This window comes from Chaetodon auriga, chromosome 21 (assembly GCF_051107435.1).
Source record: "Chaetodon auriga isolate fChaAug3 chromosome 21, fChaAug3.hap1, whole genome shotgun sequence".
NCBI classification, from domain to species: Eukaryota; Metazoa; Chordata; class Actinopteri; order Chaetodontiformes; family Chaetodontidae; genus Chaetodon; species Chaetodon auriga.
The window spans coordinates 6,572,092-6,584,367 of record NC_135094.1 but is presented as its reverse complement, the minus strand read 5'-3'; the positions used below and the strand labels follow the sequence as shown (position 1 = coordinate 6,584,367).

At 39.6% G+C, this 12,276-nt stretch overlaps 1 protein-coding gene across 1 annotated transcript; it reads left to right on the top strand.

Annotated features, from left to right (window-relative positions):
* Window positions 1-9,179: 9,179 nt before the first annotated feature.
* otulina (OTU deubiquitinase with linear linkage specificity a) lies at window positions 9,180-11,922 on the top strand. Its single transcript, XM_076761562.1, has 3 exons — window positions 9,180-9,428; window positions 9,655-9,776; window positions 11,332-11,922. The coding sequence occupies exons 1-3, from the start codon at window positions 9,315-9,317 to the stop codon at window positions 11,741-11,743; spliced, it is 648 nt and encodes a 215-aa protein (XP_076617677.1). The 5' UTR covers window positions 9,180-9,314; the 3' UTR covers window positions 11,744-11,922.
* Window positions 11,923-12,276: the final 354 nt, after the last annotated feature.

The following is a 12,276-nucleotide window of genomic DNA, read 5'->3' as shown; positions in this document are numbered from 1 at the left end:
CAGACCTGTAGACCCGCGTAGAGGAAAAGGAGATTACAGTAATGTTGCTCTTAACCCAATTAGGATGATTTGTGAATCACCTTTAAATGCTTTTGTGAAATTTTACTAACACAAACAAACCGGTTTGATGTTTTGTTAATAGTCGAAGAACTCGAAACCAAAGCTGAAGAGCCTGCAGAGGTTGGTTTTCATTTTTTTATAGACTGAAAACTGTACTTAATCTATAGAGCAATATCTGTTTGGTCAGTTAAGCAGCACTTTGTGTATTTCCAAAAAAAAAAAAAGCTTCAAGTATGTCACATTGATTTGTACCATAATTAGTAATAAACAATTGTTTGACATGAATTTTGATTCCTGTTTTCAGTGGAATGATTTTTTTTATGCAGGTTCTGCCCCACAAAGCCAAAACACAAAGAACACATTTTCAGTCAGAAACTGAATTTAGACAGAAATCTATAAATGAAATATATATTATATATTATACATTAATTTATTATTGATTTCAATCTAAGTCATTCTCTTTCTTATTCCACAGAACTGAATGAGGCAGAAGCTAAATTCAATCATGATGGAAATAAATGAACCACGGCTGAAGCTAACTAGCTTAGCGGAGAAGAAGTAACTGCCATCTCAGCTTTTGACTCAAGTGGAATTCATGATTTGCTGCAATTAAGCTACCTTTAAATCACATATATAAACATATGAAATCATAGATTATCAATGCTTTTAATGTCTGCATTTCAGTCAGTCAGTTTAAATGAGGCAGATAAAACCAATCATGATCGAGAAATTAGGCTAAACTTCTGCTAAATCTCAGCTTTTAACTGAATTCATGATTTGCTGAGGTTAAACAATCTATTAAAAAAATCACAGTATTATTTAAATATGTTAAACTATAGATTAAATTCTCATTGCTTTCACTGTCTGCAATATGGTTTATCACTCCACCGAACTAAATGATGCAGATCAATCCAATCACATAAGGAACATGTTAGCTAAGCGGCTAACGTAACATCATTTAGCAGAGTAGCAACTAACTGCTATCTCTTAGTTTTGGAATTCATGTGATTTGGGGTGTTTAGCTTCCTCTAAATCACACATTTAAATGTTACTGATATGTACATGAATTTCTCATTGGTTACAATCCTGGAAATCCAGTTTACTATTACAGATAATTAAATGAGCTAGCAGTTAAATTCAAGAACAGCTTGGTTAAACTCTAGCTAACAGTCCTAGCTAAGCAGAGTAGCAGCCATCTTAGCTTTTAACTCTGTAGTGAAATTCACGTAATTTGGTGTGGTTAGCTACCTCTAAATCACATATTTAAATGAATTGTAGATGAGTCTATCATTGATTACAATCTTGATAACCCCTTTTGTTATTAGACTAGATAGATAGATAGATAGATAGATAGATAGATGTTTGATTGATTTACGATCAAGAAAAATTGAGTTCATATTTTGTATTTCGTTTTAAAAAGAAACACAGGCGCCGCTTGCTGTAAAGTTCAAAGATTTCAGCAACATACAAATATTCTAAAAACATCTCTGACTTCTCTTTTCATCTTTCTCAACTCCACACATAAACACGGTTATTGAAAGCGTCAAATAAAATCAAACTTGTCCTGACTCTCTCTCTGCAAGGTCATGGTCAAGTGCAGCTTAATTCATCCCGTGCACACCTTCATACTTAAGGTGTTTTTCGACTTTTAACCCATTGTTGTTGGACAGATGAATGAATGCAACGGAATATTTGATGTGTTTAATGAGAGGGAAGGTTACAGAAAGAGCCTTACATACAATATTTAGCAATTTATTTAGATTTCCTCGGGGTCAGTAGAGAAGAATACATGTCAGGTTTGCTTCTCATCAAAGCTTCATGTGTTTGCCTCACCAAATAACAACAAGACAAGTGTAAAGAAGAAGAAATATATAAATAAACGGGGAGAAAGCCTTTTGAAACTAAACTCAAAAGTTTGATACGGCTTCCCTGTCCATGATGCCTTTGAAAAACGGGCAGGCTGCTGAAAAGAAAGTAGTAAATAAATAAATAATAATAATAAAAAGCACAGACAACATAAATTATTAACATTAGACTGAAAACTGATGTTCACGATGCTTTTTCGTCTTCCTTTCAGCTCTCTCTCCCCCTTCATTTCAAAACACTGGATGTATTTTTGAGCGGTGATGGCTGAGGTGTACACAGCTCCACTGAGTTATTTGATGTTCTTTTGTTGTCGATCCGTGCCATTTTCATTGTCTTTCCCATTAACGGTGTAATTGTGCAGATGCAGCTCCTGACCCATATCTTGTTTTCTCAAACTGTTTGTATTCTGCTGCTGATAAAAGTTTACTTTTCTCCCGTCTGTCTGCCGCAGCAGCACAGTTAAGAGGAATCCTGACGCAGAATTACAGTCAGTGTCAGGGCTTCAGCTTTTTATCAATCATTGTTGGAAGTGAATCTGATAACAGTGTGTCACGCGTGAAAGTTTTACAGTATCCGAGATTTAACAACTTCTCCGTACAAGAAAGCAGGGTCCCTCTCCTAAAGCCTCTTCACACTTTCACCTGCATGAGTGTGAAAACGTGTCGTTTAATCATTCGAATCAAATAAAGTTCTGATCAGATCAATTTCCACTGCTCACCCAACGTAACCCCAGTCCACCGTCTATCACCCGTACGCCTACTGATCAATGCAGTAAGCATTTCTTCACTGAGGGCATTTTGACAGGTCACAGCAGGAAAAGCACAGGAGAAAATAGTAAAATAAATATGATTAATAATAACTCTTCACCTACTTAGAAATGGCAAAAGGTCACATTAAACTTTGTACAGCTCTTGTTGTACATGTCAGCTGCTGATTCAGAGAACTTTATTCAATAGAGCTGCATTAGATTAATAATATTAGACTCATCCAGAAATAACCATAAAGCAACTAAGTACATTTACTCAAGTGTTGTGCAGTATTGTGTTGTATTAATGCTACTTCATACTTCTACACCACTGTATTTATCTGACAGCTGTGGTTATTTTTCTGATAAAATATGGTGCATTCTTTATGATGAAATCATGATAGTTAATAGTTAGTTTAGTTAATTTGATTCTTTAAGTACATTTTGCTGATAAAACTTGTGTATTAAGTAGGATTTAAATGCAGGATGAGCGACTCCTTCCACTGCTGCCCTTCATGTGCTCCATGAAACCTCTTCTGACAACTGCATTCGGGCCCCAAACAGTCAGGGGCCCTGAAGCTTCAGGCACCAAAAATATTGGGTGGTAATTAATTTGTGCTAATTTAAATGATTATAGATTTTTTTGATAGTACTTTATGAGTCACCTAAGAACAAATTCATGCAAGAAAACGCAGTGTTATAGTGAAATGAAGGCATTAAAGCTAGATTTGACGCTGGGGGCCCCACTGCCACATGGATTTCACTGTATTTCTGTGTGTGTCTGTTTTCCTGTTGTTTCAAACCAAGCTGTGAACGTTGCGTTGGCCCACACTCATGAAACAAACATTAAATAAACAAATAGACAAACACGCAGCACCCTCTACCTTTAGATCCTCGAGCTGCATTACAGGAGAAACTGGAGAAAGGAAAGAATCTCAGGAGAAACACAAAGTAAACGATCATGTGTACTACATGAAGTATAACATCGCGTGTAATTAGTGAAAGTCAGCAGTATATAAAGCAGTATTTGTGCAGTAGTTTGAGGATTCACCCTGAAGCTTCGGTGGTGTTTCTATAAGACGGCTGTACAGTAAAGAAGAGTTTTGATCTCTGGATTTTGTGCTTTATTGTTACTTTCTGAGGCTGCAGAGGTCAACAGAAGCAGCCGAAGTCTCCTTAAGAAGGATTTAAAGTGATCCATAAGTCCTCCTTTTCTTCGTGTCCCTCCATCTCTCTCTTTATATATGTTTTTTTTTCTAAACAGCATCAAAGCGAAGACTCCAGTTTTCAGCCGACTGTCTGACTTGTTGCAATAAAACATTCGAGCCTGCACCCACCTGAAATTGTCCTGAATGTGGAGAGGGAGGCCGGATAGAAATATTATGACATGTCGGCGCTCCAAATGGATTATGTTTCAATATCAGGCAGGACACAGAAACACAGAGGTGGAGGGAGAGAGTGCATGTGTTGGATGCAGATGGTTTTAAATTGCTGCCTTTGTTTTCCATCAGGCATGAAGCATTCACTTCCCTTATCTTTCAGACAATGCGCGGTGGGCTGATGTTCTGGGTAAATGAACTGTCTGTATATCCCTCACCCTCCGCTCCTCCGCCTCCTTGTTTTCACTTCCTCCTCAAGGTTGAGATGTTGGTACGCTGACTGTGAAGCCCGAGCTGCTCAGGCGTCTCCCACTTTGCTGCTTTGCACACCCAGATGCCTCTGGGGGTGCAATTACCAATCCTCACATGCAATCCAGGTTGGCCATGCATATGATCCCTTTTGCTTTCACTCTTGTTTCTGTGTTTTTTCAGCCTTTTTTTCAGCATTATTAGCAATGACACACTGTGAGGTATTTGCAGGTAGAGGAGTTAATCGCCCGGGTCTTTGCAGAGACACCTGTCTGACTTGAGCAGCTGATTGCATCGGCACATAGTCCATTTAACTTTCTAGCAGCCCAGGTTTTGAATGCGTGTCTTTAGGCTGTGATGTCTCTGTTTTCTCGCAGCCTGAACTCTGCTCGGCGTTTCTGTGCAGGAATCTTTTCCCCAGAAGTCTCACAAACGCTCAGGTTGGACTGTACGAGCTGCTGTGGCGCTCCTGCTTCCCACCTGGCTGCTGCACGCAGTCTGCTGCTCCAGATTTCTATATTGTAGCAGATAAAAGAAAGTAATCAATAACACTTTATTTAAAAGTTCACATGCAGCTCTAATGGCCTCGTGGGCGTGCACATGCTGAATGCACTGCTTTTGAATTTAGTGAACGTGCACTAAGAAACACAAGGACGTGGTGAAAACAATCACAACCACCATCAAAAATGTATTTGAAGAGCCAGTGAATAGTTTAAATAGTTTGTTTAATAGTTGCTTTAATCAATAGCTCCGTGCTTGTTGTTGCTTGTTAAAAGATTATCTTTGTGTTGGCCTTGAGCATCAGAGCCATTATCGGGAGTTTTATACGACACATTACATTACGTCCTGTTAAAGGAAATTGAAAGTTTGATTTTGAAAGCATTTCCGACCTGAAATGCACCAGGATGGAAGAGATAACTTACTTTTGTCCTCAAAGACAAACTTTTAGTGTAGATAAATCTTTTAAGGTGAATCCTGATTCATGTTCTGCTCCAGTGACAGCACTCTAATAAGAACAGTTATGTGTTTTATAAATGCCTTTTGAAGAAGAAGTGCACACAGAAATATACATTAAACTTTACTTTCAGCCTCTGAGTTTATGTTAATGAAAGGGAGATTAATTTATGATTGATTTAGATTTTTGTAATTCCGTTTAATCAAATGAGGAATTCAATCATGAAGGAGTGAAAACCTAAATTTATGTGATTTGGTTGTTGCCTCTAAATATTAACATGTGTTAAACTGTAGTTTGATCTATTATTGATTCCAGTGCACTTTAAATATGAATAAACAGGCACTTTAAAAACAGATATTCTCCATTATGGCGACTTTAAATAATCAAAATTTAACTGTTCAAATGGACAAAAAGCTGAAAGAGCAGTTTGTAGGTAAAGAGCAGAGAGCAGCATCTTTTCTGTCGGATCTTTAGCAGAGGCTGGGAATCGCTGTTTATCGTATCGTCTGTGTTTTCTAAGTGTCGTTGGATCAACTGTGGCAGGAAGAAACTGTTTGGACCGACAACAGAACTTCAGAGAGACAGTTTACCTGTAAAACACCACAGAAGAAGAAGCAGAAAGAGCAGCAGTGATGCAGAGGCTGCAGGCTGAGGGGGGTGGGAGTGTGTGTGCTCATGGCGGAAGGTTAGTGCGTTTACTCAAGTACTTTATTTAAGTACATGTTCAAGGTACTTGTTAATTCTCAGATTATGCTTCTTCATGTCCAGTGAAAACCATGTATCTCCAACTGTGTTGACTTTTTCTGATAAACTGAAGGATGATTTCCTTTTATTCTTCCTTATTGAGCCAAATTTACTCTTCAAAAAGCTTCTCGGATTCGCTGGAAAATGCATCGTCACAAAGCTGTTTATCTCATGAAAAGTCGACTTTTTAGAGACTCGTGGTTCCCACAGGACAAACGTGATGATCTTTTAGAAGATGTTGCATTAATGTAGATTAAACTTGTTAAAATGAGCTCAACCTGAAACATCTACAGCAGTAAAATGCAACATGAATGCAGCAGTAACATTAATCCAAGAACATCAGATATTAAAATAAAACTAAATACGAACATACTTTTACTTTAAAATGGTTTTGAATGCAGGACTTTTACTTGCAGTGGAGTACTCTCAGAGTGTACTGTTAGTACTTTTACTGAAGTGACGGATGTGAATACTTGGTCCACCACTGCTGAAGGGTCCGTCTTCAGACCTCCTGCTAATGTACAGCAATGATTAGAGTCGTTATTACAGAATGTGTTGCAGGAATGTGCTGCTTACTACCTGAAATGGATGATTATGAGTTAAAAGCAGCGGATAAAAAGTGAAACAGTTTCCCCTCCTGTCAGGTAGTTTGTAAGCAGCACATGGAAAAGCCTTTGGCAAAGTGCAACTCTGCTGCACATGGGTCATCGCTGCTTTAAGAGCTGCAGGAAAATAACCGGCCCTGCCCTCCATCATCCTCTCATCCCGCTGACCTCCACGTACGGTATAGTATACTTACAGCACATGCAGAGAGGTGGGGGGATGATTGCATATCTGAAGGCATCAAGAGAGCGGATATGGATGGTGGAGGAGTGACATGGTCGGACACATCTTTGCTTTCTTATTAGCGAGGGCCTGTACGGACACTTTGGTCCTTTTTTACGGGGGCCGTGATGAAACCCCTCTTCATGCATCTGTGGAAAATGGCCAGGGGAAATCACAGATGAGAATCACTCAAAGACAGGGAGATGTCAACAGGCACATAATGATAGCTGATGGCCCCAGAACACTTTCCCCTTTTCCCTCTCAGCCTTACCTGCCCAAGTTGCACTATACCAGAAAACATAATTAGAGGTAAAACAGAGAGATGGAAGCGTTATCTCTGTGTTTTCTGTAAGCAATGCTCTTTGTTTTATACATCTGGGAGTCCTCTTTTTCTTCTTCTTCCCAATCTCTCTTTCACTTCATGGAGAGGAGGAGGAGGGGAGGAGGGGGAGGAGGAGGAGGAGGAGAGCTCCCTCTGTGAGATGCCAAGGTGCTCCCAGTCCATTGTGCTGCTGGCTGTCAGGTTAAATTAGGGAGTACAGGCTCCGTGAGTGTAAAAAAATCAATACTTGATGGAAGATTGCTCCCCGGAAAATCTGTTTTGATTCCAGGATTAATTCTTGACCAAAGGCTCCAGCAAAATGACATGCCATTAGCCTGAAAATGAACACATTCTGCAGTGGAAATTGGATGGAAATGTGTCAGGTGATTGCCCCGGCTGGTTGTTTTGACTCTTTGAGCGAGGGGACTGGAGGTGTGGCTGCCGCGAATGAGGCCTCCATTTCCAGAACAGAGACAACTCCGCCGTGGCCTCGGAGTGGTCTCAAGGCCATTGTTGTCCAGCGGCTGCAAATGCCTTCCAACAAGGTGAAAGGATGCGCCCGCCGCGCGCTCTCTCCTGTGTTTTCCATAAAGCGTGGCATGAGGAATGAGAAAATCTGAAAATAAAACAACAAGACCCCCCCACACACACACTTTGTGTCTTTACTCAGCAGTGGGGTGAAAAGGCTGGCTGAGATGCATTATTGATGAGTGAATAATGTGTTTGTCATGACGGATGACACTTTTATTGTTTGAAAACTTAAACAGGAAGCTGTGAAGATGCACCGGACAGTGATTTGAAGTGTTCAGGTGCACAGAACCTGCAGCACAGATGGAAAAAAACAACAACAGACATGATTTCTGCTTCCCTGACAACATGTTTCTGATCAGAACATTTAGAGGATTCATCCATTTCTCCGTAAGTCAAATGATTTTTTGATGTCTTGTCTAAAACATGGATATATCTTCATCATGCATATGCAAAGTAACATTACTGTGTGTTTTTCATTATTTTTGTTGTTCAAGAAATCAACCTAAAACTGAGGCTGAGGTTCAGCTCTGATTAAACTGGCTGCAAATCAATTACCAATTACCAAACAGGAGTTTGGTGATTTTTCTATCTGGAAATAGGAGTTGGAGTTTTTCTATCTTTAGACATCGGAACTAAACCTCAAACCTTTGTTTTATTTAAAACCCTAAAAATGTTCTATTGTATTAATTATTTGCACCTCTGTTTGAATAAAAACAAAACAAATAATATAAAAAATCTGAAATCTGAACTATGAGACAGAAAGAAAAGACATGAGGAGACAAAAACAGCAGGCTGACATGATGATGATGATGATGATGATGATGATGATGATGATGATGATGATGATGATGATGATGATGTGTGGTTAAAGCTAAAACTGGAATGTGCGTTGAGTAGTTAATCTGGTCTCCCATCACTGGTGAACGCTGCTGAGCTCTGATGTTTGATGTTTGAGCCTCACTCAGTTTTCCAGTGAGCCACTAGCGCCCCCTGCAGGATGTGTAGTGTCTCTGATGAGGCTTCGACCAAAAACACCACAGAAGAAGTGTTCGCCAAAGGAAACGTACACCCTAAAATAAAACATTTGCTTCTATCTGAGTTGGATAATTAAATGAACGTTATCAAGCGTCAAAGAGATCTTTTGTGAATGTCATACCAGAACATTTGCTATTAGAGCATGAAAAAGACAATTTCTAATTCGATTAAATAAAATTCATCCGTTGTCCTGGTCCAACTTAAGAAAAGTCTATTGTATTGTTTTGTATTGTATTGTATTGTATTGCAGCCTTAATTTCCAGTGTAACTAAGTACATTTCCTCAAAGTAATGTATTAAGGTACGGTTTTTGGGTACTTTGGGGCCCCAGTCTGTTTAAATTCTGTGATTAAATTACTGTTTAAATAAAACCATGTGTGAAGTTTAAAAGGGAAATGACTGAACGCCAAAGAGAAAATTAGTTAACGGAATAAATTCCGTTTTAAGGTGGAATTTCCCTGTGAGGCGCAGGATGATGACGTAGTCCGTTAGCTGGAAGTTGTTGCTGCAGTAGCGTTAAAGTTGGCCCCAGACCGGTGGGTTGTCCAGATGCAGGTGAAATATCAACAGCGTTTGTCTTAATAGGATTTATTATAAAGTCGCGATGTCTTGGGTCAAAGCGGTTTCGCACAGTGAAGAAGATGTTTTCGACGAGAACGCGGACGACATCAGTTTGCAGACGAAAGAGTGGACATCCAACATGAAGAAGAGAATCAGGGTAAAGCTAATGCTGTTAGCTCCGTCATGCTATGCGTCACGTTAGCTCCCAAACCAGCCTTTAAATATGTTGTTAAACCCACTGAAAATGCTAAAGTTGGCGTGTACATTGTAGTAACTACTGTCCAGTCTACTACCTCTCACGTATTCGTTATGAGCATCATCTGTAAAGCGAAGTTTAGCGTGTTAATGTCGGCCGTTTCCCTCCTGACTGATGTTGCGGACAGGACGGGTATGTAGACGGAGTGGATGCTGGGGAGGAGGCCTCGCTTCAGGTCGGGTTCAACATGGGCTTCAGGGACGGAGCAGCTCAGATTGCTCCTGTGGGCCGTCTCAAAGGAATTGTAAGGTAAAACATCCTGTAATTTATCTGATATGTCATATATCTTCAGAGTAAAGTGATGAGGCCAGACAGAAGTGTGAGTCCCACTATGATTACAGGTAGAAATATATCACACAGAGTTATGTTTATTCTCTCTGAACACACAGCACTTTGACACCTTTATGCCCTTTAAACGTCCTTCACTGCTTATAATTCACAAGTCAGACGTGTTGGGAGTCACTTTTTTCCATAAATCTCCTGATCAGATACATGTTAATATAACCATGTTACACAGTCGCTCCTGTAAATCCTCATTTTAGTTGATATGTCAGGTAACACTGAAAATATTCATTGTGTCTATTTGCCAAGGGGTAAAGATCTGTGACGGGCAGAACTTTAGGATGCTGACACCTTTTGTCCAGCAAGATAGTTTTCACACAAACACAAGTGTCATGGCTTTTGGAGCATAAATACAGCCAGCGGGAGTAAAAAGCTAATGTGAGGCTACGAATGAACTAAACCACAGTTTTATGACCTCAGCATCACCACCATTAAGCTTCTTCCTCCACTGTACTACAAACACGTTATTCTGAATCTGAAGGTTTCAAAGTCTGAGTGAGAATAGTTTGCATGAATTCAACAGTGGGGATATTTGTTGACATATTGTAAATTGTAGAACAACGTGTGAAAATCTCTGAGGCTTGTCTTCACCACAGACCGCATTAAAGGCAAAAGGGGGGACTCGAGGGACAAGCATGTTCATTTCACTGTTAAGTAAAAGGGCAAATGACAACAACTGCACTTCTGTGTTGACCCCAAAATTGTAGTTTTTCAGTACCCTACTCTGAGGAGTATCGACGTGTTTTTCTACCAAAGTTAAATGTTATCAGCTTTTTAAAAACTGGCTCTGACTTATTAAAAAATGAAACAAGAAACACACTCAATTTGAGCAAACATTGAATTTCACATTTCAGTAAATGACAGCATGTTTATTATGTGATGTCACAATATTTCAATAAATTAATCCTAATCAATATCTCATTTCACAACATTGATGCATTAATGTGTTTTCTTATTCAAACATTTTTAAGGTATTTATCAGTAGGAGCAGAAAAAAGACCTTTTCTTTTTATTTATTTTATTTTTCCTGCATAAAAGCCTTTACATTTCTAACCCCTCATGCAGAGATGAGTGATCTACATGTTTTGAATTTATTAAAAGAGCAGAAAAGTGTGTTTATGTTGGGTTGGACACTTCAAAATATTGTTTATTTTTTTTAACTTGTCAGTTTTTAGATATTGAAAATAATGCTGCAGAATTCTGTAGATAGAAAACATAAAACAGAGCTTTTTTTTCATGATCATGTATATTAGAAAAAGGTATTTTAGATGTGCTTTAGATGACTTTTTTTGCCCTGCCTTTCAGTTTTCACTCACTCTTTTAAAAACGTTTCTGCCTCTTTCCCGCACAGAAACATCCTGAGCCTCTTTTGTTCTGGTCGTCATTGAAGACTCTTCTGTCCCAGTCTCTCCTCTGTGCCATTGTATCTGACACTGTCGCCTCTTTGTGTGTCACGTCACAGTGCTATATGCTGCTGGTGCCAGATCCAGCATCCGGAAAGTCCCGTCCCAGCCTCTGTGACTGACCTCCTGCAGCGGGTTTCGCAGCATGAAGACGCGGTCGTGAACGGCATCAGGGAGGCGTTGGAGAATCCCCCTCCCAGCGTGAGTAGCGTCTCGGAGAGCATGGAGGACCTGGAGGTGAAGCAGGCGGATCCGAGCTGCTGTGGAGCGGCGTGTAAAGAAACAGACTGCTGCAAGGGAGGAGAAAAGATGGACCTAGACCTTCCTCACCAGCAGCAAAAGCCCCGTTCTGCGTCCTCCAGCTCGAGCGAAGGCCTGAATCACCTCGTGCAGCGCTGTGTGGAGCTGGTGTCAGAGCTCGGACTGCCACAGGAGCTCGTCAGTCACATACAGGAGCTGCAGAGCATGTAGTGGTTCAACATGAGGACGCTCGGACAGCAAATGAACCGTGAACCAGCCGAGTGTGCGTTTCTCACACAAGGATGTAAAGTGTTTTGATGTATATACAAAGTACTGTATATAATTTTACATTCAAAATTTGTAAAAGATGGTTGAACATTTGAAAATTAAAAAATACTATTTTTACAATATTTCTGTTCTCACACTTGTTTTGTTGCCCACCTGAATGAAAACATGTATATTACAGCTTATTTCTCACTGGCCACATATGAATTTTCTGATGAAGAATTACCATTTATTTGTTCTAATATTTAGGAATTCCTTAAATCCACCTCTCTTGACTGGCTCACTTCGATCAAATTTCAGGCTATAAGAATGAATGAGGGTGTTTTTTTCCTATCAAATGTTGAAATAGGTCAAATTTGATCTGAACATTATGTGTCAAGGTTAAATTCATATTAAACAAATGCATTGCTACCAAAACACAAGGTTGATTTCTAAATATTTTGTTACCAGATGGACAGAATTTAACAAGAAGATGGTGT

Coding starts and splice junctions, on each gene's coding strand:
- otulina (XM_076761562.1), top strand. CDS start 9,315: ATGTCTTGGGTCAAAGCGGTTTCGCACAGTGAAGAAGATGTTTTCGAC. Junction 9,429..9,654: donor ACATGAAGAAGAGAATCAGG/GTAAAGCTAATG, acceptor TGTTGCGGACAG/GACGGGTATGTAGACGGAGT. Junction 9,777..11,331: donor CGTCTCAAAGGAATTGTAAG/GTAAAACATCCT, acceptor GTCACGTCACAG/TGCTATATGCTGCTGGTGCC.